Raw genomic sequence first — 13,181 nt, 5'->3', positions numbered from 1 at the left:
ACAGTACTTGTTACCTGTGTTACCTCAGAAATGAGAAACGCTCTTGAGAATGTTTCTGCTCATATGAAAACAATGAATGTTTTGACTAAATTTTTTTTTTATATACCATTTTTGTTCATTAGCCTTATTTGAGGGAAAAACTTGCACACTCTTTGACAGCAGCTGTGCTGAGCAGATGGAATGGGACAGGTTACAAATACAAGGTTGTTAACAAGGGAATAATAAAAATAACGAGTTATTTTTAAATTCTGAGAAGTATTTCAATAAATATATCAATTTTCTATCCAGCTGTATGTTTTCCTGGCAAACTGAAGTGTTCCATCACATGAGACACACAAACATGTTCAGAGATAAAGTTATAAACTACCTTGTAGTCCAGGAATCCCTTGAATTCCTTGATCACCTGGTGTTCCTGGGATTCCTGGCAGACCAGGAGGCCCCTTGGTCCCTGGGACAGAGAATATTCTCCCAGAGACACCAGGTGGACCTAGAAGAAAAATGGAATGAAGAACTCTTATGTTAAAAACAAGCAAAAATGTTAAAGACAGACAAAACAACAACAACATCCAACAACATCAAGCTAAGTTAGCTGGTATTAGAATAAAACTATTAGTATAATAGTTACCAGGTTGGCCTTTCAGTCCCCTTGGTCCTTCTGCCCCTCGTGGTCCAGGTGGTCCTTGATTACCCTTCTCTCCTGAAGAAAGAGATTGGAAATATGGTTGTTTTTTTTCTGGTTTGAAAGGTCAAAACAACTGTCAGATTTATGAGTCTTGCATGATCCATGCAAACTTTCTGAAGAGTAACAGTCAACAGCCTCATTTGAAATAGGAGAGTGCACTTCCACATGTCTTTTGTTACTTTGGAATTTATAGGCCAAGTGTAATCTGTTAATAATTTGTTTCCATATCCCTGTAATGCTGTTCAACTCCCTTCAGTCCCAATTGTCAGTTATATTGATGGCTGTTAGGAGGATTATGAAGTTCTTCGAAAGTTTGAAACTTAATAAACAATTCCTTTCACAGTGTAAAATGAGGTTACATCCAGAATATTCCCTAACAGTTCTGCTGTAAATAATAATAAAGGAAACCTTTTATTGAGCCAGGAGATTTGACTGACAATGTGAAGAAATGAGAAAGTATAATTATTGTCTATACAGTGATTTTTAAAATTAGAACCGTAAATGTAAAATATACAGCATGGAACACAAAGCAGTGGGTTTAATAAGTAAATGACAATTGTGTATTATTTTATATTAGATAATTGAAAATGAACATATTGGAATGTTGCAGGCCTAAATCAGATCACACATACACATTCAAAAGAATTCTTAGCCAGTAGCTTATCTTACTAACCCTTGGGAACGTAAAATGAATAAGTCTAAACTATAAAATGTATTATCAGCAGACAAACTGGTGAATGAGATCATAATCAGGACTGTTCTATGGCAAGCAAACAACCTAGTGCTTTGTATCATAATTATGATTAAATACTCTTGAGTTTACAGCTAAGAGGTTGTCAAAAATCTCATTTTTTAGTGGTGGTATGGCATTTCTAATTAGCAAATCCAGTTCCACTGTCCTTATACATCATTAGTAAGATAAACATTTTTAAGTTGCCTGAAATGGAGACAATTGAAGTTGTAGCCGTTCCTCACTTTAACAGCTTTTGAACATACTCAGAGCATCTAACTAAAAAATGCTCACTTAGTGAATGCTTTCTTTCATAGCAGACATACATTCTGCTCTTGATGGACAAACTCCATGTCTCTAGGATCTGACCTGGTAGGTGCTATTACATGTACTGTTACAACACGATATGGAAATTTTTCTGTTTGTCACATAGAAGCGTACATAATAAATACACAAATACCTTTTACACCTGGAAATCCAAGAAAGCCAGGGTCCCCTCTAGCTCCAGGATAACCTGGTCGACCTTCTACTCCCTGCAAATCAGATATCATCAATAATAAAGACAAAGCAACATCTGCATGCAATGAAGAACATTTCTTTTTTGTTCGAAAATACTTTGTTATGTACATAGAACATCCTACAACTAAAATAATTTGCTCAATTTTTCAGCGTGTTAGAAACAGTCATATCATTGTTAATATTATTCTCTAATACCTAATGGTCAAAGAAATGACATGTCAAAATACTCAATGATTCCTTTTTGGTCTGCTCAACTCTATGACAACTGTTTTCAATATCCATTTTGGTATCTATATTACACATTTCTTTCTTTCACTCTTGGTGTTATTTTCATGGTAAGAATGAAATTTACAGTTGAAACACTGTTTTCAATGTTTTCAATGTAAAAGAAACACATAGCATCCCTTTCACTGACTTTTGGACCCGGAGGACCACTGTCACCAGCTGGGCCCATTGGTCCTTGTATGCCATCTGCTCCTCTGACACCTTTGCTTCCTTTTATGCTCATAGTGGGAAGACCAGGCAGCCCCTGAAAACCAGGTATACCTGTACAGAAACAGAATATGTGAAGAGCACCACCAACACCATTTCACATACATTACATACAATGCAGCTCTATAATGGTACTTAATGTTTATTGTCTCAGTGACCTCCCAAGGAAATACGCCCATTTATTTAAAAAAAAAAATAAAAATGAATGAATGAATAACTAAAATTCATTTTTCTCTAGCCTCTTAATTTAATCTGAGATCAGAGATGAGTTCTTGCAATCCTCTGTAGCACTACAGTTGTTTTTTTTTTTTAATATATCTTTTAGTTGTAGTTATGTCTGGAATAACATGCATGGCATCTCATTTCTTTGAAGTCAAATTTCAGACACCATACAGCTTGCAAAGGAAGAAAGCAAAATTGAGTGGAGAGTAAAACTTACATCATACTGCATGGACCATTCTGGTGTTTGCAGTTGTAACACCGCATCAATTCGTAAAGGAACTACCTGTTTAATTATGAAGCTCTCTGGGGTAGAATTCCCTCCAATCTTGAGTTTTGGACAGGCTGAATTCTGCTTTCAATTATCAGTATATCATTTCAGAAAATAAGGAGTTATAACAATATACCTGGTCTTCCATCTGCACCAGGAATACCTCTATTCCCTTTTGGGCCAGTAATTGCCATGCCTGTTGCTCCTTGAAATCCAGGTAATCCCATTAAGCCAGGAGGTCCAATGGGTCCTTGGTCACCCTGATGACCTTTCATACCTGGTGGCCCAGGAAAACCAGGCAGCCCCATGTCTCCTTTGACTCCTGTAGAGTATAAATACATTTGAGGAGAATCGGCATGATGGTGAGATGGTATGACAACTTTCAGAAATAGGACTACACACAGAATATATGCATTTACCATACTGTAAAGGTGGAATTCAGCCTTTGGTTTTAGTATATGTATGTCCCCAAAGCCATCTTGCTACTGTAAAGCAAAATGGTTGCATGAAGGCACAAGGTAGTGTACACCCACTTTTCTTTTAAAACTCCACTTTAGAGTTTGCTCATACAAAGGAAGAAACTTGAAGAAAGGGTAGAAAGATCAGTCAGATAGGGGAATATTTCTTGATATAGCAGTAGAAGCAATGCTAGTTCAAACATCAGAACTGTCAAATCCTATTAAATTAAATTTCAGATAAAACCAAGAGCACAATAACACTAGTTGATAGAGCAAATTCTCAGTTACAAAACAGTATTTTTCAACATAGTCTCCACCATTAGTTGTACATTTTGCCAGTAATGAACAAGAGTCTGCATGCCATGCTTGTAAAAATCTGCACCAGTGGAGTTGACCCACTGTTTCACAGCTGCTATGATGGCATCATTGGTAAGAAAATGTTGCCCACATCTTTCATCATCCTGACTGAATGGAAGTCAGAAGGCGCCAAATCTGGACCGTATGGTGGGTGTGATAGGACAATATCACCAGCATCTGCCCCAGTGTTGTGGAATATATAATAATATAATAAAAGAAGAGGCATTACTTCCAGAGCAGCCCTTGTATGATTTAATATGATTCTAAACATCTAAAAGCATCTTAAAGATGAAGCCTCTAGTAATAAAAAAAAAAAAAAATGAAGCTCCTACTTTCTGGGGAAAAAAAAAACAACAAAAACTCACCTCTACGACCAGGAACACCTTGAAGGCCAGGGACTCCTCTCCCTGGTGCTCCTACAAAATATTAGGTCACACTATACTTAATAGACCAAAGTAATTGCTCAAAAATATCATTGTCTAGCACTTCATATTTCACTTCAAAATTCACTGAATAAAAACATAGGTTTTTGTTATATAGCCAATAACTGATGCTTTATATTTTGAATCGGTGCTATCCTGAAATACAAATGCTATTTCTATGCTTTTCTTTACAGCAGAATTCTTATTTACCAGTTGTATATGAGGGAGAGTCTATAATAAATAAAAGACAAAACTTATTTTCAAGAGGAAAAAGCCAAGTAACAATTTGCATTAGTCAAAAAGAAAAATAAAATAACATATGTAGTTATAAAAAATGAAAATACTTTAACAGTGATTACTCAAAACTGAATATGAAAAAACACAAATATCTGAAGTGCAGGTGTCAAGAGGATGGGGCCAGAATCTTTTGTCAGGGCAACAAGCACAGTTTGGAGCACAGGAAGTTCCATCTGAACATGAAGAAAAAATTCTTTACTTGGGGGTGACAGAGCACTGGAACAGGCTGCCCAAAGAGGCAATGGAACTTCCTTCCCTGGAAATATTCAAAACCTGCCAGGACGCTTTCCTGTGTAACTTACTCTAGGGAATGTGCTTTAGCAGCAGGATTGAACTGGATGATGTCCAGAGGTCCTGTCCAATCCCTACAAGTCTGTGATTCTGTGAAAAGGCTTATTAGGAATGCCTTCTCAGGATTTTATTTTATTTTTAAGATATTAATATATTAAAAACATTTTGACCGTAAAATATGAGAACATTTTGTCAGAATTCAACACAGGATTGTATCTATCTGCGGACACTGATGATATCAGGAATGACATTCAGCTGAAAGCTTTTACACACTGATTCCTTTCATCCTTTTCGTGTGAAAGCTGAGACCCCTTCTTTAAATGGATTTTGGTTCTCCTAGGTTTTCTCAGGGAAACACATTATAATCATTAACAGTACTACTGAGACTCTTGCAAAAATTAACATTTTAAGGGGAAATTATGACCAATCACAGTGTAACAGATGAGTGACATGCATTTCATTAATAGCTTGTACTACAATTACATAGAAAGTCAATAAATTACGTAAAATTAAAAGCCTTCTACCCATAAAGTCCTCTTTGGTTCCACACAGTTTTCTTATTAATCCTTCCCCAAAAAATTCTTGTCAGTTTAGCTAGAGAAAAAAAAAAAAAGTAATTTTTAAAATATAATGCAAGTATTTCACTGCAGTTACCTGGTTCTCCCTTTACTCCTGGAGCACCCGGCATACCATCCTGACCCTGATTACCTCTCTCACCAGCAAGTCCGTTTTCTCCAGGGTATCCGGCAGCACCTGTGAATTAAAAAGGACCACAGTATCATTTTTACTTCTATTAGTTTACATAGAAAAAAGATCTGAATTTCTTTTATAAAAAAATTATTAGTGCAGCTACTTCAATGAGAGAGGTAACCATCTTGTATATAAACTTTTGTCAAAAGCAGACTATCTTTTGTATTGAGTTCACTGGACTTCAGTGGATTTAGAACTCCCACAATTTCCACCATTCCCACTATTAACATGGAATCCGTGGTGCTGGAAATCCATACAAACAGCATGCTTTCTTTCCCTAGCTTTATTACAAAATCAAGTTTTCCGGGAGTAGATTCTGATCTTTGCTAAGTGCTGATAAGCCAGCATTAAAAGCCAACAGAACAACACAATTTAGATGAAGATCTGCATATGAGAACATTCAATGCCCTTTTTTGAAGGCAGGGACTGACACTAATTTTAATGAAGTCCACATTACAAACCTCTTCTGCCACATATTTACACACTACCCCTTATGCATTTTCTTAAATGGTTCGATATTTTCTGCTGCTCTAAGAAATGACTGCCATGCTCTCTTCCTCCTCTTTCCTCACCAATTTACTTTCTCCTTCATGTCTAGTTATGTCTTAGTTTATTATTCCCTTTTAGTAGGTAAAACAAACCTTTCCTACTATCTATGTTGCTATCACATCTAGAGACTTTTAGACTGAACAAAGAAAAAGAGTATCAAGGAAAAGGTTTCACAGTACTGAAGTGAAATTAAAACTTATTCCCGGAGCTGAACTGAGAACATTGAAAATAGGCTGTTAAAGAGCTCGGCTGAAATTGGAGAAGACAAACAAAGCCTCATACCAATATTAACAGAGAATGTAACTATATCAGGTAAAGTCTAAAAGCTCATAACAGTATCAACCGTCTCATTACAAAGAAAATAATAAACCAGAGGGCAGCAATTTGGGAGAAATGCTATATACCATACCAGGAGGGCCTGTAACACCCTGTTGTCCTGGGTGGCCCTGCTGTCCTTTAACACCAACGTCTCCAGGGAGTCCAAGTTTCCCTGTAAGAAAGAGTTTGGGAGAGAAAAAGAGGCATTATCACTTGGAATGTAGTTAGCCTGACTGTGCTGACTGTAAGGGAGCTGCTGAGGTTTATGACAGCTGAATGTAAAAGTGCCACCCCACAGGCACCCTGCGCAGCCTATTGAGAAATTCTCTTCTAGGAGCATATCAGCATTTAATCCCTCTCCAAAACAAAATATACCTGGGTTTCCAGCAACTCCTGTTTCTCCTCTGAACCCAGGTAATCCTGGTGCTCCTTTATGTCCTGGCTGACCTTGGGATCCTTTTTCTCCTTTCCTGCCCAGAACCCCAGGAGCCCCTGGATCTCCCTAAGAAATAGCAGTTGCACACAAACAGGTAAAGAATGACATTACATTCTATATTTGAAGAATAGAAAAATCATGCTTATTTTTTAAACTTACAAATTAACTTCAGTCCTTAGATGTTTTTTCATAGACTTTTTTCTAATTTTATTCTAACAGTTGCTCTTTTGATCCAAAAATACATCCTACACATAATATACAGGTATGCAAAATAGTAAAATGCACATTTTATCTTGAATTACAACTGACTTGCAGAACCAACAATCTCTTTCTTGATATCCAGCTAATAAAGAAAGTAAACTGATAATCTGAAGAAATTACAGGAGATATAGTACAGCTATATATCATCAACCACATCTTTTGGGTAATCTCACGTGTAAAGATTCACATTTGTTTAACAAACAAAACATGAAGCAAAATTGCATCCATTTGGTCTAACTCATATCTAACAATACATATTGCTAAAAAAAGGTATCAACAGGCTTTCAAAAACTAACATAGTTTTAGAGAACACATTTGCATTTTCTAAGACTATTTCTCTGCAATTCTTGATATACAACAGGATTTTTGTATGCATCACCATAAGCTACATATAATCTACTTATCTCCTGCAAATTCTACAACTCTTGCTTCACATTTTTCTGTTTCTGTTGTCAAGGACTCTGCTTTTTGTTTAATTTGACAATGTTTCTATTGCCTCTATACCTTTGGACCAGGTTCTCCTGGGAGTCCAGGAGATGGGTGCCCAGGGTCTCCTTTTTCACCTGGAAAGCCACCATAGCCTGTTGGACCAGGGTCACCCGAAGTTCCTGGAAAGCCTGGAGATCCCTTCTGTCCTTTTTGACCTGGAAATATACAGATAATAACAGCATTCTTAAATGGATCATAATCACATATCACATGTCATGGTTTGGTAACTAGTGCTTGAAGAATGAATATCTGAATATACATCAGAAATAAAAGTATTTTGTACAATTACTGATTTTAATTCCAAATATGTTAAAAAAAGTTTATTACATTTAATAGTATATAAATTATTTGTATTTAATTTATTATTTCTAATTCCAGTAGTTGAAACTTGTAAGTCTTATGACAACTAGCCAGGCATTTGGTTACAAAAACAGATTAAGCCACTATACATTACCATGAACTGAATAATTAATGCCCTGAAATTATTATTTAAGAAGTTATTATAAGCTATATACAGAGATAGTCAGTTACAGTACATTATTATTGTTCCAGTCTAAAATTCAAGACAGAGAGACCTCCTTTCTGTAATTCAGGCAAATGCTGGGGTGTAAGTAGTCTAAAAATACTGCAGAGAATAAACCTCAACTTGAGTAAGTATTGTCTGTGTGCTTACAGTAACTGCTCAGATCACAGAATGGCCAGGGTTGGAAGGGACCTCAAGGATCATGAATCTCCAACCCCCCTCCCACATGCAGGGCCACCAACCTCCACATTTAATACTAGACCAGGCTGCCCAGGACCCCATCCAGTCTGGTCTTGAACACCTCCAGGGACGGGGCACCCACAACCTCTCTGGGCAGATCTGCGTGAATACTTCTGTACAGCTCTATCAATTTTCAACACTACTTAATAGAAAATAACCTGGAATTCCCATGTTCCCTTTGTTTCCTGGTGCACCAGGAAATCCTTGTCCTCCAGGAATCCCTGGAAGACCCATAAATCCTTTGACACCTGCAGGATGGAAAAAATAAGTGTCATTTTCACATGCCCTGCTTAGATATTAACTGTCTGGTAGAGCTGAGATTACTACAGAATCTTTTACTTCACACATTGCATGGTATCTTGTCATTTTATAAATCAACAAAAAGTGAATTTTAATTCTTCCTACTGCTCTGGATACACATAAAATTATCAGAATTGTTATCAAGGAAAAAAAACTCAAATATTTTAAATATCAACACTGATATATTAAGGTTTGTGACTCACCACAGCACTTCGGAATGGCAACTGAACCTTTGAACATTTTATCAAGATCAGCAATTTCATGTGTTGGACTTTCCTTCCATGGTTCACCTGAGTTCACACTGGTTTCTCAATGTGTCACAATCACTTTAGATTAATTTAGCTAAATTAACAATCAGTTTAACGATTGCAAAGTAGAGTTTCATCTAGAATGCCCAGATGTCTAAACTCCAGGGTATTGGTAATCCCTGAATACTTAGGCATGTCAGGTCTGATTTTCTCCCATAAGAAGTCAGAGTGTACTAAAGTATTTGCAGCCTTTCTTGTGATGGCTACACTGCAACAACTACAGAGGACATATCAGTGATGATACTGGTTAATCCCATCATGACAGGAGCCGTTTCAATTACAAGATTAAAATTATTTCTAATTTCGTAATTGTCAAAATTTCTATGTATCTAATTACACTATTGCAATTTCTAGAAACAAATTTTCTTAACCAAAAATACAGAAGTACAGAGAAGTAAAATTTTTTATTAGCATTAATTTGGAAAAAAAAAAAACACCATATTCACTCAAGATCAATGTGTATTATTATGTATGAGGGCCTGGTGTTGTCAGAGCAAACTGTGAAAGGTAGGTTTATAATTTACACTGAATTAAGACTTATTTTCACTGAAGACCCAGTAACTTTCAAAATAATATTATCTTACCCTTCAGGTGATATGGTAATTTTCAACATACATACTCCATACCTGGTACACCACGTACTCCTTCAGATCCAATGAGACCTGGGGGACCTTGGATACCTGCATCTCCTTTTTCTCCTTTTAGGCCCATTCTTCCTTGGACTCCTAAAATGGTTTCATTAAAAAGAAAAATTGCAGAACAGCATTTTAGAATGTGAGTTTTCTCTTTTAAAATAATGAAACTGCAATGGAGTAAAATATTTTATTGACAAACACAAGAGAGAAGCTCACAGTCCATGCCTTCTCTATTTCCTGTATGGAGACAAAAGGAAGTTTCTGAAATCTACCACATGAAAAGATCTACACAAAGCCCAACAGCATTAGCTGAGAATGCAGAACTCATATGCCGAGTCTCTACTAATATTACACAAAAAATAAATCCTCTGACAGTCAAATATATCTAAGCAGAGTCAACTGTGTCCAGTTTACTGTGTCCAGTTCTGGGCTCCCCAGTACAAAAAAGACAGGGATCTCTTGGAAAGAGTCCAGCGGAGGGCCACAAAGATGGTGAAGGACCTGGAGCATCTCCCCTATGAAGAAAGGCTAAGTAAACTGGGTCTGTTTAGCCTTGAGAAAAGAAGACTGAGAGGGGACCTGATCCAAGTTTATAAATATCTGAGGTGTGGCGGCCATAGCGGTGAGGCCAGTCTCTTTTCAGTGGTACATGGAGACAGGACGAGGGGAAACGGACATAAGCTGCAGCACAGGAAGTTTCGCACGAATGTGCGTAAGAACTTCTTCACGGTGAGGGTGACGGAGCACTGGAACAGGCTGCCCAGGGAGGTTGTGGAGTCTCCTTCTCTGGAGATATTCAAGTCTCGCCTGGACGCCTACCTGTGCGACCTGGTGTAGGGAACCTGCTTTGGCAGGGGGGTTGGTCTCGATGATCTCTAGAGGTCCCTTCCAACCCCTACAATTCTGTGATTCTGTGATTCTGTGAACTTCTTTACAATATGGTATTCAGCTGGAAAGCATACTTGTTTCTGCTCAAAGGTTATTATGTGTGTAAAGACACATAGGATTTATTTATATAAACTACTTACAATCACATTTTATTACAGATTTAACATTACAGTGTGAGGATTATTAAGGATGGACTTGTTAAAATGGAGATAAATATTCAAGGTAATATCCAGCTATCTCACAAGAAAGGACAGTTAGAGTGTTTGGCAATAATTATTAGAAAGCTGTGTGAATACTTTGAGTAGTAAAGTTACTGTCTTCCATATGTTAGAATCCACTGAAACTGCAACACAGATGATAACCCTAACTAGTTTTGAATGATGAAAAAGTGAATGTGTACCTTTTGAGCCTTGTTCTCCTTTATTTCCAATCACAACCAAGGTTTCAGATGGTCCAGGAAAACCTTTGTCACCTGGTTCGCCTTGTGCTCCAATAAACCCTTTTCTTCCTTTTAGCCCTGGAGAGCCAAAAGAACCTGAAAGAAAATATATTTTCTAAAGATAATATGTTGAACATGAATGAGACAAAAAACAAAAACAGAGCAAGAAGCTCTATAGCAAGTCATTAACCATTTTTACAAATACCAGTGAAGTAGGAAAGGTGACAATTCAGTACTACTGAAAGAAAACTCTGTTGTTCTGTTGGTAGACTGCAAGGGTCCAGAAGTCAAAGATTTACCGAGACACAAAGAAATTCTGGTTAAGCTCCTGTATTCTTAAGGAATAGTGAAGGCACGTAATTTTGTCACTTGCCTCTGATACCAGGGTTGCCTGGACTTCCAATCCTGCCAGGGGGTCCAGGAATTCCTAACGGGCCCATTATGCCTGGCTCTCCTCTGGGGCCTGTGGAAATGAAACAATAGAAATGTATTCATTAATACTGATGAGTAACATAGAACATTACTTAAGAAAGTTATGCATGTGTCTACAATTTAAATGGTTAATTGATTCTTTTAATCTTTTCTCCATTTCTAGAACATAACTGTAGAAGCAAGTTCACAAGTTTTTAACAACTGAAACAGCACTTACATACAGATCAACCTGGGTAGTTTGAGGGGTTACTATCAGCTGCAATAGCTTTTACCAATTATTGGAATAATTGAGAGTGACTGTAATATACCCGATATCTGTATTGAGCTGTGACATCTGTCACAGAATGTGTGGGAAAGACATTCCTTTCTTGCTCAGGAGCTGGGAGCCAGCCAGGACATGACAGCTCATCTCAAATAACATTAGAAGCCTAGGTTTGGCCTGCATGTTCATCATTTTTGCAGTTGTATATATGAAAGTGTACGTACCATCTCCTTGCAACAGTGTAACAAAGGATTTAAGAGTACCAGAAAATCTTTGTTAAAAAAGCAGCATTACATATGTGATTTCTTTTATTCTACAAAGCAAGTTCAAACATTTCTGAAAAAAAATAATCCAACTAAACAACTCTAATACTCTATAGAGATTACCTACTTACATCAGCTCTGTAACAGTCTGAGTCATAACTCTGAGAGACTCAAGACCTGAGCTTTTTTTTCCTTTTTTTCCCCAGAAAAAAGAAGAAAGGTAGCATTAATAAGCTATCCATTTGAAAAGGGATGCTGAGTAAGAGCTATTAAATTCTTTACACTTTCTTTATGCTGGGAAGACTCTGGATGTTAACTAGCTAGTGTTCTGTTTCAGACATTGCCATACAGAAAACAATGTTAAGTAACCTATTCTCTAAAGAGCGCTGTAGAAAATTTGGTACTAGTTCATAACAGCTTTTAGATATCCTAAATCATTAAGGAAATGATGATTAATTTGTCTTCCATACAAGATCATACAGGTCTATATATGAAAACTGCTAATGTAAACTATTTCTGTATTTTCAACTTAGGGTTAATTACATATCACCATGACTGACATATTTTTGCAGAGACTGACTAGCTTTCTATAGCAAAACACGTATTTGCAAGATCTTACCTGGCACACCAAAGACTCCTGGCCTTCCAGACTGTCCCTTGAGACCAGGTAACCCTGTGTTTCCCAGGAGACCTATTAATCCAGGTTCCCCAGGCTTTCCATCAATTCCTGGGATACCCAAACCAGGAGGACCTAGTTTGCCTTTTGAACCTAGTGAACCTCTTCTTCCTAAGAAAAAAAAAAAAAAAAAAAAAAAAAAGTATGATGCTGTATGTAAGGTATATCTTGCTGGAAAATTAACCTTCATCTCTGTCCTGCCATCGTAAGTACAAAGCTCTTCTTGAACTCTGACAACTATACAGAAGATATATATATGCGAAAACACACAGGACAGATTACTCAAACATAAAATACCAATTGTACATTCATCCTCCAAAAACTGTGGGGAGTGATTTCCCACCAGGACAAAAAAAAATTTTTGAGTTCACATACAGGAGAATAACTGAGCTGAGTGTCTGAGTGTGTTTCTCTTGAAATGGAAATCATACACAGTACATGCAGGTACTCTAAGTCCCTGAACTGGTTTTTCCTATAGTTCAGACTCTTCCTTTGTTTCGCTTCTTTATCAACAACACTGCACAAAGTTCAACCCCATATGAGACAGATAACTGAAACAGACTTTTACCTGTGGAATTTGCATCAGTTCATGATCACTTTTTGGGCTATATAATGCAATCTGACTCTTAATCTATCTTAATCAGTTGTGTATTTTCTCCAATCTGCAGATAATA

General features: G+C 37.0%; 1 protein-coding gene across 2 annotated transcripts in view; it reads right to left on the bottom strand.

Moving 5' to 3' along the window:
* Window positions 1-13,181, bottom strand: part of COL4A3 (collagen type IV alpha 3 chain) — a 60,294-nt gene that overhangs the window by 8,994 nt on the left and 38,119 nt on the right. Inside the window, exons 32-46 of one of the 2 annotated variants that reach the window (XM_085233361.1) lie at window positions 12,451-12,618; window positions 11,248-11,337; window positions 10,836-10,970; window positions 9,539-9,637; window positions 8,463-8,552; window positions 7,557-7,696; window positions 6,731-6,857; window positions 6,447-6,527; window positions 5,393-5,491; window positions 4,094-4,144; window positions 3,191-3,235; window positions 2,347-2,477; window positions 1,873-1,945; window positions 626-697; window positions 368-487 (exon numbers count right to left, since the gene is read on the bottom strand). In XM_085233361.1, coding sequence (XP_085089487.1) covers window positions 368-487; window positions 626-697; window positions 1,873-1,945; window positions 2,347-2,477; window positions 3,191-3,235; window positions 4,094-4,144; window positions 5,393-5,491; window positions 6,447-6,527; window positions 6,731-6,857; window positions 7,557-7,696; window positions 8,463-8,552; window positions 9,539-9,637; window positions 10,836-10,970; window positions 11,248-11,337; window positions 12,451-12,618 — 1,521 coding nt within the window. Of the gene's footprint in view, window positions 1-367; window positions 488-625; window positions 698-1,872; window positions 1,946-2,346; window positions 2,478-3,049; window positions 3,236-4,093; window positions 4,145-5,392; window positions 5,492-6,446; window positions 6,528-6,730; window positions 6,858-7,556; window positions 7,697-8,462; window positions 8,553-9,538; window positions 9,638-10,835; window positions 10,971-11,247; window positions 11,338-12,450; window positions 12,619-13,181 lie in introns of both variants that reach the window. The other variant, XM_085233360.1, reaches the window with a different exon arrangement.

Source organism: Meleagris gallopavo, chromosome 11 (genome assembly GCF_905368555.1).
Source record: "Meleagris gallopavo chromosome 11, MGAL_WU_HG_1.1, whole genome shotgun sequence".
NCBI classification, from domain to species: Eukaryota; Metazoa; Chordata; class Aves; order Galliformes; family Phasianidae; genus Meleagris; species Meleagris gallopavo.
This window is presented reverse-complemented; position numbering and strand designations above follow the sequence as displayed.